General features: G+C 48.1%; 1 protein-coding gene across 7 annotated transcripts in view; it reads left to right on the top strand.

Moving 5' to 3' along the window:
- Nucleotides 1-13231, top strand: part of CACNA1D (calcium voltage-gated channel subunit alpha1 D) — a 321052-nt gene that overhangs the window by 281597 nt on the left and 26224 nt on the right. For all 7 annotated transcript variants that reach the window (XM_063645661.1, XM_055273856.2, XM_055273854.2 and 4 more), the window contains 7 exons: nucleotides 169-234; nucleotides 1916-2007; nucleotides 3229-3388; nucleotides 3946-4073; nucleotides 4206-4302; nucleotides 7391-7493; nucleotides 8931-9032. In XM_063645661.1, the coding sequence (XP_063501731.1) occupies nucleotides 169-234; nucleotides 1916-2007; nucleotides 3229-3388; nucleotides 3946-4073; nucleotides 4206-4302; nucleotides 7391-7493; nucleotides 8931-9032 (748 nt within the window). The remainder of the gene's footprint in view (nucleotides 1-168; nucleotides 235-1915; nucleotides 2008-3228; nucleotides 3389-3945; nucleotides 4074-4205; nucleotides 4303-7390; nucleotides 7494-8930; nucleotides 9033-13231) is intronic.

The raw sequence follows: 13231 nt of genomic DNA, 5'->3' as shown, positions 1-13231 counted from the left end.
TTGGGCAGGGCTGGGATTTATACAGTTCTTCCTCACTGTCAATGTTCTTTCACGGTAACACGTGGAATAGAAAGGAAGCATGTGGCCACTCGTGGGTCTTCTCAGTCTGTGCCGGGCCATCCCGGGGACAGCCGGCTGGTGCTGAGCCAAGTGCCTTTTCTCTCCCAGGCACTCCCGTATGTGGCCCTCCTCATAGCCATGCTGTTCTTCATCTATGCGGTCATTGGCATGCAGGTAAGCTCCAGCCATCTCGCCCTCAAGGGCCCTTTCACTGGGTAGCCCCAAATCTGTGGCGAGATGTACCCTGACCAAGTGAAGTAGAAGCGTTGTGATTTTTCAGCCAAATGCCTCTGCTGAAGCCATAGGAAGACGAGAAAGACAAGCTGCTTAGTAGAGAGCTCCAGGGGAGGCCCAGGCTCAGATGAATGTGGAGAGGTTAGAATGCACCAGGAAAAATTGCATGTCATGGCAGAAGAATTATGCTTTATCATAAGAAAGTGAAATTCACTTGAAACTAACATTTACAGATGCTGAGACTGAAGAGAGAAGCATGTGGCCCCTTGTGGGTCTTTTCAGTCTGTGCCAAGCCATCGCGGGGACAGAAGGCTGGTGCTGAGCCAAGTGCCTTTTGTGACCGTCGTTGTGCTTTAGTAGCTCACCTTTAAAAAGAGGCATGAAACTGGGCTCTTCTGTGACCCAAGCAGAGGGGCTGCACCCTGCTTCCCAGTTCCTCCTGGGCATGGGAAAGGGACTGGGCCTCCCTAACAGAGGAGTCCTAACATCAAGTGGGCGGTGGGATGGGTTGTGGGTGGAGGGAGGCAGCCTCTAAGAATGGAGGCACTCGAAGAGCCCAGGTGGCTGTAGATCTCTGCTGGCAGGCTCCTTGCAGATTCTCCACGTGTGCAGGTGCTGTCTTTCAGGTAAAGGAGGGATGTAAGTGAGAAAGAAGTAAAGTGATTCTATGATTCTAGGGGCAGAGAAATGGTAGTGCTTTTTTTTTTTCTTTTTTAATCCTGAAAGCATAGAAGCATTTGCAGATCTCTGGGAATCTTACCAGGAGTTATGAAACAAAAGTCAGCATACTTGAGCCTCTGTGATTCAGCAGCACGTGGTGCTGTGTGCCCTGGAAGGTCTTTTATCACATATGTTCTCATATAAAAAAGAGCCACCTCAGAACTGCAAGCTGCATGGCACACACCACCCAAGGTTCACCCAGCAGGCGTTTGTAAGCATCTGCAGGCTTCTCTAGAATGTCAGTCTGCTTCCTAAATCTCACAAGTAAAACTGTTTAGTACCTTCCCATTGCCCTGAAGGTAAAGCCCACTCTTTCTGCCTGGGGCTCACAACCCCTGCCTGTTGGCTCCTGCCCTTGCCTCCAGCCTGATCTTTTATCTGTCTGCTCATCATACATGTTATCTTCATTCCCTGGGTATCTGTGCTGTCACCCTGTTCCTATGCACATGGTGCTCCCTCCACCCGAAACACTCTTCACCTTTCTTATCGCCTGATGTATCTTTCAGTTCTGAGTTTACGTGTCACTTCCCCCTAGAGGCCTTCCCTGACCCAGCCCCCCAGCCTTGAGTAGATGAGCCTGTCTCATGCTTCCCTGTGTGTCTGGACCACCCCAGCCTCATCACTGGGGTTTGATGTTGCCTGGCTACCTTTGTGTCTCTCCCCCAGGGGAGATCCTCGAATGTGAGACCGTGCCCCTCTGGAGCACCGTGTTCCCAGTGTGTAACCTGCTGCCTGGCACATGGTTGTGCCTGGCAGATCTCTTTTGAGTGAGTGAAGTGCCAGGTACCATGAGAAAACCCTAGTTGGTAAAGATCAAACCTGAGTTAGTTCTAAATTCACATATGGATTTTTTTTGCGTGACGAAATCTATTCTCTTTTTCCTGACAACTTCTCCACCTAGATGTTTGGGAAAGTTGCCATGAGAGATAACAACCAGATCAATAGGAACAATAACTTCCAGACGTTTCCCCAGGCGGTGCTGCTGCTCTTCAGGTGACTGCAACTGGCTTGGGCGGTGCTCCAGGGCAGGGGGGTCCGCTAGGTCTGGGTCCAGAGGGACAGAGGACACGGGTTATTAAAGCAGTGTGCCTTTCCCAGTTGATTGTGAAGGCTTTTTGTTTTTGTTTTGTATTCTTAAACACAGACCCTAGCATTTCAAACACAGGAATTTTGCTGGATTGTTAAAACTGCTGTGGTAATCCCGATTGTGGCTGGCATAAGGTTTATTCATTTGGGAGTTAGTAGGGCTACTTAGGCCACCTGAAAAATTGTAGGATGTATGTTTATGCATGGAGGCATGCACTTAAACACGACCAGGAAGACAGAAACTTAGCAAAAACGTCAAGGCCTTTTGCACAGCCAGTGGAGAACATCCTAAGATGTACGATTTCAAATTTTATGGGATTGCTTTTAACGTCAGTTAATTAACTTTGTAAAACAAGCTGCCCTCATAGTGAGAGAACTTTGTAGAGATCATGAAGTATTTCTAATGACTCTAGTGACTGACAAGTCATTTGCAAGTTAGGTGGTTTCCAACTCTGCCTTCAACAAAATTGAACAGAGACTTAAGGTGTTAAGTATTTTGGTCATTAAAAATAATCAATAGGCCAGGTGCGGTGGCTCACGCCTGTAATCCCAGCACTTTGGGAAGCTGAGGTGGGTGGATCACTTGAGCCCAGGAGTTCGAGACCAGCCCAGGCAACATGGCAAAACCCTGACTCTACTAAAAATACAAAAATTAGCCAGGTGTGGTGGCGACTGCCTGTAGTCCTAGCTACTGGGGAGGCTGAGCCCAGGAGGTCGAGGCTGCAGTGAGCCAAGATCACACCACTGCACTCCAGCCTGGGCAACGGAGCAAGATCCTGTCTCAAATAATAATAATAAGAAGAAGAAGAAGAAGAATTAATTACTGTTAATTATACAAATGTTTAAAGTAGAGAAGACACAGAAACAAGCATCCATTTATATGCAGACAATTAGTGCACTTGCATCAGATGATGGCTGTAAATCCAAGGGAATTGCAGCAGGACCTCCAGTTACTGTGATAAGTCGCACGTGAAAATCAGTAAGAATTTCACATTTTCATTAATTCAAATTGGATTTTCTTCAAATGACTTAGGTTTTGCTCTAATTATGAGTTTTTCTCCCCTAAGATCTAAGCTTCAAATTCCTTCTTTCCCCCACTAAAGCCCCTTTGTTCTTCATCTGAAAAAGGTGTGCGACAGGTGAGGCCTGGCAGGAGATCATGCTGGCCTGTCTCCCAGGGAAGCTCTGTGACCCTGAGTCAGATTACAACCCCGGAGAGGAGTATACGTGTGGCAGCAACTTTGCCATTGTCTATTTCATCAGTTTTTACATGCTCTGTGCATTTCTGGTAAGTGAGCAACATAGCTCCCCCTCTCAATTTACAGATGCTTATGTAGCATTCAGTGTTCAGACCAGTGGCCTTGCCCTGTCGCATCGCCTGAGGACAGTTGATGTGGATGAGCACTCTGGACTCCACTTGGCAGTTGAGGGCTTTTATTTAACCAGGTGTGTGTCACTGCCGCCACCTTTGTAAGCAGAGATTTGGTGCTCACTAATAGGCTTGGAACAATTACCAATCACCTTAGCTTCTTAGGGTTCTTTTCTAAAATTTCAAAGCCAGTGCATATGGTGGTGACTTAAGAGCGTGAATTATTTGGTGATAATGAAATTATAAAACCGCAATGTGTTTCAGAAGGCCTTCCTTCCCCAGGACTTAATTAAAGCCATTCCAGAAAGCTAGAATCACACTCTTTTCTTAAACATTCTCCAAATAGAAAGTTTTTACAACTTATCTTGGAGACATGGGTTCCCATGTTTCATGTCCATGTCATTAGAAAGCCCGTGCTCAGTTCTAACGCAATCCAGCTGCAGCTGAAGTTCTTCCCTTCCGATTTGCTTTTTCAGATCATCAATCTGTTTGTGGCTGTCATCATGGATAATTTTGACTATCTGACCCGGGACTGGTCTATTTTGGGGCCTCACCATTTAGATGAATTCAAAAGAATATGGTCAGAATATGACCCTGAGGCAAAGTAGGTTGGAAAAGATTTGATTTGGCATGTGTGGGTGGATTTTGGAATGTCAGCTGTGATTTTTGTGGAGTGGACTGAAAATTTGGACCAGCTGGTACTGTTCCTGGACCTTACATTGTATTTTACTTCCAGGGGAAGGATAAAACACCTTGATGTGGTCACTCTGCTTCGACGCATCCAGCCTCCCCTAGGATTTGGGAAGTTATGTCCACACAGAGTAGCATGCAAGGTGAGTGTCCTGTGTGCGTGTCCGATAGCCTCTCTTGTAGAAGCTTGCTTCATTCAACAAACACTTGTTAAGTGACACAGCCAGGCCTTCTGTCAGTTGCTAGAGATGCAGCGATGAATAATATGTGGTTCCTACCTCTGGGGAACTCTCAGATTTGTAACTCTTTGGACACCCTGTCAGGAACCATCAGAAGAGGAAGGGAATTCTGTAATTTATCACTGGGTAGATGGTAGGGAAGGCGACATTTCGATCAGGTCCAGAAGGAACACAGGAGTTTGTCAGAGGCAGGGAGGGCTCACAAGGAGGCAGGAGAATGGACATCATAATGGCGAAGGGTGAGCCATTGGGTCACCCTTTGGCTAGGACATAAGAGGAAGTTAGAAGGGCCCAGGCACAAACTGAGCCTTCTCTGTCCTGCTGAGGTCCAGGAGAATGGGGAGGAAACATGAATTTCAGGTTTCCATGTTAGGAAGTTGGTTGTTGGCAATGAAGAAGTAGACCTGAGGCAGGGGGACCAATCAGGAGAGCCCGAACGAAGGCACTAGAAGTGGGAAGAGAGAGGAGTGGTCGCTTGGAGATCCATTTAGGACGTGGAGCGGGGAGGACTTGGTGGCCTGGGTGAGGGGAAGGGGAGTGCTAGGAGAGCACGTCTCCCAGCCTCGGCAGTGGGGGACACGGTGCTGTGTGTTCCACATGTCCCCTCTGCTACAGAGCTTTGTGGCCACCACAGGAACTGGGGCCCCCTTCCTGACACACTAGGCTCTAGTCTCTCAGGGATGGATCCAGATCTCCCACTGCAACCCAGTTCTGTGTTTCCATGCCAGAGCACGCTCTCAGGAACCCTCAGTGAGACTTTTCCTTCCACAGAACTCACGATGTAGCACCTTACATTTGCTGTAGCAACAAACAAGGATTTCCCTTTTTCAAGGAGAAATGCAAGATTTGCCTCTTGAAACTCTGCCTTCTAGAAATTCATCCAGTCTGCATAGCAACTAGTTCTTGCTCCTCATGGATCCAAGGAGATCCTGGGGTCAGGGGTTTTACCCCTCCAGGATGCTGAGCCAGCTCTAGACAGAAAACAAGGTAGCAGAACAGAGTCTAAAATATGTTTCAGACTCTCAAAGAAATCCCCTGAGCCAGACTCATGTTCCCTTCCCTGAAAATCCAGAAAGCCCTCTAGGCAAGTCCTTAGGGTCCTTGCCTCTCTTCAGGCCGGACTCTGGATATAGAAACAGAGCTTGACTTTTTCTTTTCCATACACTTCCCAGTACTGGCCTCTTTTCTGCTTTCCAGGAATCGTGTGGGATCCAGTTCACTGACGTCATCTTGTGTTTAAATTTCCAGACCCTTTCACATAAAGCTTTCAAATGTCCTTGAGGCACAGTCATCCATTTTGCTGACTCAGGAACTTGCCAGGAAAAGTGAACAAATGTCCAGGGTTTCCTGGCTGCCTGTGCTGGTTTTGGAGAGGGGGCCAGGGGTTGGTAGGAGGACTAGGAATTTGGGTGGGATGGACTATGCAGACGCAAGATTCCAATTCATCAATATGGAAGAGAAAGAAAATCTTTTCTTTTGGAGCATGCTGTTAATGAAAAATAAGAAGTTTTTAAATATTAATCGACATCACCATTAATTTAGTACTTGCCATGTGCCTCACACAGAACTCTTTGTGTCCGTGAGTCCTTTAATCTTGCAAGTTCCCATCCCTTGGGCATGTCATCTGCATTTACAGGTTGAAGTGACTGGGGCCCAGAGAGGGTGTACCTCACCCAAACCCCCTCCAACTCTCATTGCTGGTGTTAAAGGGATCAGGATATAGAAGGAGGTATGGGGAGCATGGATCCTGCTCTGAAAAATCAAAGCCTGGGAGAAGCCACACAGACTCATGCAAAATGCCACAAGATGTACATGATGGTCTCACTAGGCAAGGTCTGAAGGACACTCCCTGAGTTGGGAATAGTAATGGATCCTGTTGGTTGAGAACCGAAGTCCCAGGCCATGTGCCTGGCCCATTGTATTTTACTTCCTTTAACCCTCCCAACAGCTTTAAAAACATGCCTGGAGCCAGCCGGGCACGGTGGCTCACACCTGCAATCCCAACATTTTGGGAGGCCAAGGCAGGAGGATCCCTTGAGGCCAGAAGTTCAAGACCAACCTGGGCAACAAAGCGAGACCTCATCTCTAAGACAAAAAACAAAACAAAAACAATGTGCCTGGAATGGAGGTCTGACCCTAAGACCTCCATTGAGATTAATGAAAAAAAGGAGAAGACTGCTTGAACAGTGAAGTTTCATGGTTTAAAAAACAAAACACATCATCTGCGTGGTAGCATTTATATTTCATGACTAAACCTTTGATCTTTGTCATCCCAGAGTCCCCTAAATGGTAGGTTGTATTAATCAGGGTTCTCCAGAGAAGCAGAGCCAAGAGGATGGATATGGAGGTGTATATGTATGTATATGTGTGTGTGTGTATTTGTGTGTATATATGTGTATACACACACACACACACACACACACACAGGTTTATCATGGGGAATTGGCTCACGTGATCATGGAGGCTGGGAAGCCCCGTGGTCTGCCATCTGCAAGCTGGAGCCCCAGGGACCTGGTGGTGGTGTCCACTCTGAGTGAAGTCCTGAGAAGCAGGGAAGCCCATGGTGTAAGCCTCAGTCAAAGGGCAGGAGAAGACTGATGTCCCAGCCTAATCAGGCCTATAGAGAGAGAATTAAATCTTCCCCTACCTTTTTGTTCTCTGTGGGCCCTCAGCAACAGGATGAGGCCCACCCACACTGGGGAGGGCATTGCTTTACTCACTCTTCTCACTCTACCAATTCACATGCTAATCTCATCTGGAAACACCCTCACAGACACACGCAGAAATCATGCTTAACCAAATGGGCATCTCGTGGCCCAGTCAACTTGACACATCAATTAACCATCATATACATACCCCCAAATGGCTGTTGAATGGAATTGAGGGTTGACTAGAAAAGAGATGAGTGATAAACGGAAAATAAACATCCAAAGGAATATGGCTGTGGTCACTCATTTGCATTCTACAAAGAAACCTTCCTTTCTGTTTACAGAGGTTAGTTGCCATGAACATGCCTCTCAACAGTGACGGGACAGTCATGTTTAATGCAACCCTGTTTGCTTTGGTTCGAACCGCTCTTAAGATCAAGACCGAAGGTAAGCATTCCCTGCCAGCAAGACAAGATGGAAGGAAAGGAAAGAGACATCACATCCCATCTTGCCTTCCTCATCTGGGCCTTTCCTTGGCCAAGGGGAGGCCCTGGGGAAGGGGCTGGCAAGTAGAATGGAGATGTCCATGCCGGGCTTGCCAGCTGGCCCCTGCCTCCTGTTTCCTCTTCCTTTATCTCCTTCCTTTATGCTTCACTTTGTCCCAGAATGTTTTGAGTTGACTCATACCACTGCTTACTACATAGCAAAGGAAACAGGCAGGGTATCGGAGCAAAGACGGAGCCGTCACAAATGAACTCACTCCAGCCATCCCTAACTAGTTGTATGACCTGCAGTGAGGGATTTCACTGGTCTGAGCTGTAGTTTCTTTCCCTATAAAAAGGAAATAAATACAGCGATGTCTGGGAGGTCCTGAGGATGAAATGAGGTGATGTCTGCACAAGCTCCTTTGCAGTGCCTAGCACACAGTCAGCACTTGAGAAATATAGTGGGATCAGCGTCTTCCCAGCTGAGAGACCAAACCAGAATGGCCTTCACAGCCATGCTCAGCCCTGGTCAAATCCTGGTAAAACAGGCACTAGAGTGTGGCCATTGGAGCTGGCTCGGTGGTGACTTCAGAGGTGGAATGGAGAGCAGATTGCAACAGGCTGAGGAGTGACCAGGAGGTAGGGGGAGGTGGGAGGTGGAGACCTTGAGGAGAGCTGACTCTCTGAGGCACTGGTGGAGGAGAGGGAAGAGGAGGCAGCAAGGGACTCATGCTGAGTGCAGGCAGGTGACTTCTTACAACCCTAGAGCCCAGGGAGACTTGATCCAGCAAAGCCAGCCTCTTCCAGCCTAACTAACAGGGGCCCCTTGTAGCATGCTTGTCTGTACCTGGCCCCAGGCCAGCATTGTTAAGGGCTCCAGAAGGCAGAATGGTCCTCTATACTGACATGTTGAAAAGACAAGTGTCAGCTCATATAATAAAAGGCCAAGGTTATGTTGTATGGATGAGTACATATAGTAGGAATTGAGAGTCTTATTTGGGTGAAATTTAGGCTGGATCTTCAAGGAAGGAGGTACGATTTGGAACAATCTGTGAAAGAGCAGAAGGCAAAGACATTCTGGGCTGGGAACAGTGGAAAGCAAGTAGTAGGTCTCAGCTGTGGGAAGGCAGGATGGAATCAGAGTGGGACAGGCCTTAAATCCCAGGGTGACCCGTGTTTGTTCCCATGGTGGAGGGACTTCCCACTGGGAAGGCATGATCGCTATTGCTGAATATAGGAAGTGTGTTTGCCCCTGACTGGGGAGAGCCTGGTGGGAGTGGAGCCCCATCAGAGGGCACCATGTTCATCCAGGTCAGGCCGGGATGAGGCTGTGCAAACAGAGGAGGAGCTGGGGAACAGAAATGAGGCTTGCTTTTCCCCTTTTGTTTTTTGAATCCAGGGAACCTGGAGCAAGCTAATGAAGAACTTCGGGCTGTGATAAAGAAAATTTGGAAGAAAACCAGCATGAAATTACTTGACCAAGTTGTCCCTCCAGCAGGTGGTCAGTGCAATCTATTTCCTAAGTAGTCCTTGGCCAGTGCTTTGGTTTTAATGCTAGCGTCTCCAGAAAGTCCAGAGAGTGTTTGCAAAATACTTTATGTATCAGTTAGAGCACTAAGGCCTACTGATAAAGAAAGCCCTTTGGCCATTTGGTGTGATTATTTGGGGGTAATATGAAGAACATTCCAGACAAAGGAGAGGCTTCAGTGAAAAACCAAAAACTCACATGGCTGGAGCAGGGATTTTCTTTTTGGTGGAGGAATTAATGTTTGAGGACAAGATTGTGATCTCAAAGTGAAAAGCCTATATTTTTTGTCCAAAACGAAATATTCAAAACTAGTTTCCAATTACCCTTCAGTATATTGTTGAAAATGTCCCATGAAAAATAGATGGCTTTCAGGAAATTGTATTTTTGAAATGTTCTTATCAAGACTGAATTTACTACCATAATTACCAAAAATGTCCTTTTAACTAACAGGCATGCTTATTTCCTTTTGTTATTTATCACAAAATAACTAACCTTCTTTCAATTTTTATATATATAAAAAGCATCTCTATATATATACACACACAGTATATGTATATATATATATATATATGCATACTGGCTTTGCATTTTTATTTAAGTACATGTGGACTTAGACGTTGAGGTGGTTGTTTTGACTGTTCTGTTTCCAAGTTTTAAAGGTGCAGGATCTGTTCACCCAGTGCCACCACCCCAGCATTCTAGCATCCTTGGGCCGTGGGCATATGATGAGCCTTTGATGTGTTTCATGACCAGCCAAACTTTTATAGTGTCACTGCCCCCACAGCTTTCGAGACTGGTCTGGCTCAGGTCTGGTAGCTGACTTCAGGACCCGGGCCAGGACGGTGACCAAGGCCCCTGCCCCTGCCCCTGAGAAGGTGATGAGCTCTGGCTCTTGGGGTGCAGACAGAGCAGCATGCCAGCCACCTCTGCTCCTTAGCATGAAGCGAGAAGCAGCGTGAGCTTTTGTTGCTGAAGGGGTTACCCGTAGCTGGCACGGCCACCGGCTCAAAGCTGGGGAAGGTGGCCCAGAAAGAAATGATAAAAGGAAAACAAGCCAACAACAACAAAACAAAACAAAAACCCTCCCACCTGGAGAACCCTGGCTTCCCACAGGAGAACTGATACTGCACATTTAAAACAACACTTTGGTTTTCATTCTTTTTTTAGCTGCACATCCAAGAGCTTGCATGGCTTAGATGAAATGCTTTTGAAAAATTGTAACAATGTGCTTGAGCTTTTTCTGCAGCCTCCATTCCTTTCACCTCTCAGTCTTTCAGAATATTCTGAAGCAATTCTGTTTTAGGGTGGTGGCATGGAATCAGAGTTATCTCTTGCCAACTGTATTCCCCTACATTGTTTCTTGAAATACAGATGCATGCTTCAGAATAGTGGGCTATGTCTGTCTATGTAAACCTTCCCCCGCGAGCTGAGGACCCTGCTCCTCCCTCGCTCCACCTCACATCTCTCTTGGAACGCCACCTTCATCACAACCAGCCAAACTCCCACGTTAATGCACATCCTTGTGAAATGCCCTTGGAGGGTGTCATTTGCATTAGTGTGAAACTTCATTTCTTTTCATTTTACCAAAAGGAAAGTCTAGAATTTAGCTCGCCATCGAAGCTCCCTTCCTTTGAAAAGCCGATCAACTTTTAGCTTTATCAGACTTCTAGCAGAGGAGAAATCTTCTTCTTTCTTGGTCCAATAACTGGACCTCACCTTTTCTCTCTATTCTTAAAATGGATTGGAGTTTAGGATGACAAGTTTTAATCTATTCCACAACGGCAGCGAGAGGCAGTGTGCCGCACAAGAAGAGAGAAGTGGGGCCTTAGGAGGAGATGGAAGGCTCTGCAAGCTCCCTGCCTGTGTTGAGTGATGTGCCCAGTGCAGGGCTTATCCGGGCTGAATCTCATGTGAGCGCTGTGGCCACGAAGGAAGTTCCGAAGGCAGTGGCCATCAGGCTTTGGTGCATAGACTCTGGAAGAGTTGCTGGACAGGGCTTGGTTCTCCACATTCATCATTTGTCTGTCTTTCCTCTTTTATCTTCCAGTAGGCCCATGTCCCCAACCTTTCCTGAATCATAGCATACTTAGAAAAGGATATTTGCATACCCCTCTGGGAACAGATGTGGAGTTCTTGAGGCTGAGGGCCTCAGCATTCCCTACACCATCACCTGGTCAAGAAGCAGGAGACGGAGTAAGGCCAGCCTCCACTCCAAGTGGCTGGGACTGGCAGATGTGGGGTGCTCAGGAAGCCCCTTTTAGCCCTGGTGATAGAGCTGAGTAGGATGCTTGTCTTAGGTGGCTTTGCTGGTGTGCTGTGAGGTGTGGCCTGGCTCCTCATGAGCCCGATGATGAGATGAGGAATGAGCTGTGGATCTGTGGATACATGTCAGGCTTGCTTCACTCCCAGTGGCCCGGGGGCCTCGGCTGCCCCCTCACCATCAGTGCTGAGCCGCCTCATCTCTGCCTCTCAGCTCAGGTTCTCACCTCTGCTCTTCAGCCTTCCCCTGCCATCTTGTGGGTCCTTCCCTTTCATTTCAGAAGCTCTCTCTCCTCCCCAGGACTCTCCTCCATCCTTGACCTGGATCCTTTGCTCCTTTGCCCTGAAGAGCACACTGAGCTGCCTCCATTGCCTTCTTTTCAGTCCGGAGCCCAGATGGCCTCCTTGTATTCATTCCTTCTCTTCCTTCCTGTTCTGTCCTGCTGTGGCTTTGACTTTTCTTGTTCTTAGGAACTCTTCCTTGGGCCTAGTCTCCTAATTAGCGCAGGGTCTCAATGGAGAAGACGAAGTGACCCTTGAGTTCTCTCCTGCAGAGCTCTGGGTGGGTCTGCCTCTACTCTGGAGGCTGAAGGGAGATCAGAGTTAGGCCTGTATTTTCTAGAAGCATCAGGGTGGAATGAGGTGTGGGTCTTCTTCAGGTAGAGCCAGGGCTTTTTCTGGGCCCGACAGAGAAGACACAGAGCCCTGGAATATAGAGGAAGGCTGTGGCATGGCAGGCCACCAGAGACTCTCCCTGGGGTCCCTGGAGGCACTAGCCAGACAACAGTGTGTCCACTTTTTGTGTGAAGCCTGGGAAAGGGATACACTTGCATGGTGTGAGAGAGAGCTCTGAAGAAGCCCGGCAGCCAGCGTGGCTGGAGACAGCCATCTCTGGAGAGGTGGTGTGAAGGATAGGACCCCAGGCTCGAGGAACACACTGTCCTGTGTTAAGGTCCCGGCTTGACTGAGCTGGGCAAGTCATTTAGCCTCTCTCCATCTGTTGAGGGGGTGGTGGTGAGCAGATCCACCATGTCACAGTTGTGAAGAGGCCATGAGACCCACATGGAATTCTTCTGACACAGGGCTTGGCACCTATAGATGTCCAATAGTAGGGGCTGGCTAGAGCTAGAGCTGATATTCCAAACACACCCTGAGCAAATGGGGAGGCTGGAGAGTACAGCGAGGGGTGAAATACCAGGACCTGAGTGGTCTCTGCTCACCTCCTGCCTTCTTGCCTATGGACCTGGCGTCATTAGACAAGCTGAGACAGATTAGGAACCATGTTTTACATGCCACTCAGTCTTTGGCTTACCTGGGTGGCCCCTGCACCACTCCAGGACTATCTTAGCTTGGGTTTAGAAGGAACAGAACACTTGTCCAGGCCAGACCACCTGAGACAGCCTTCTCACACAGTAACACTGAGTGGCTTCTGACAGGGAGGCCTGGAGAGGCAGCCCAAAGAGGCCCAGGCATCTCCAGTGGGGACCACAAGATGTTGGCAGCACCTCCTGGATGGGCACTAAGTGAAGCCCACCCCGGGTGCATTAGTGAAGGATGATGGTTCTCCATGTCCCCCAGCCCATCAAGCTTCAGGATCCATGTCAATGGATGCCACTGTCGGCATATTTTAAAATAAGGGTGACTCTGAGGGCTCATCATCATCATCAAGTGCCCAGCACTTAGGACAGCCTAAGCCAGGTGGCTGAGTGGTTTACCTGCTTCCTCCCACATAATCCTCATGGCTCCTCTGAGAGGCTTATCCCCACTTGACAGATGAGAATACAAGCTCAGAGAGGTTGAGCCCCTTGCCCCCAGATCAGCATGTAGATCTTGCAAGGGTGGCCTGGCCTAAAAGCCAGCTACTCTGTAGCCTTTGGACCAGCAGCCATTCCTCCTTCCAGCCTCTGCAAGTT

The sequence above is a fragment of the Symphalangus syndactylus genome, chromosome 1 (genome assembly GCF_028878055.3).
Source record: "Symphalangus syndactylus isolate Jambi chromosome 1, NHGRI_mSymSyn1-v2.1_pri, whole genome shotgun sequence".
Lineage (NCBI taxonomy): Eukaryota > Metazoa > Chordata > Mammalia > Primates > Hylobatidae > Symphalangus > Symphalangus syndactylus.
This window is presented reverse-complemented; position numbering and strand designations above follow the sequence as displayed.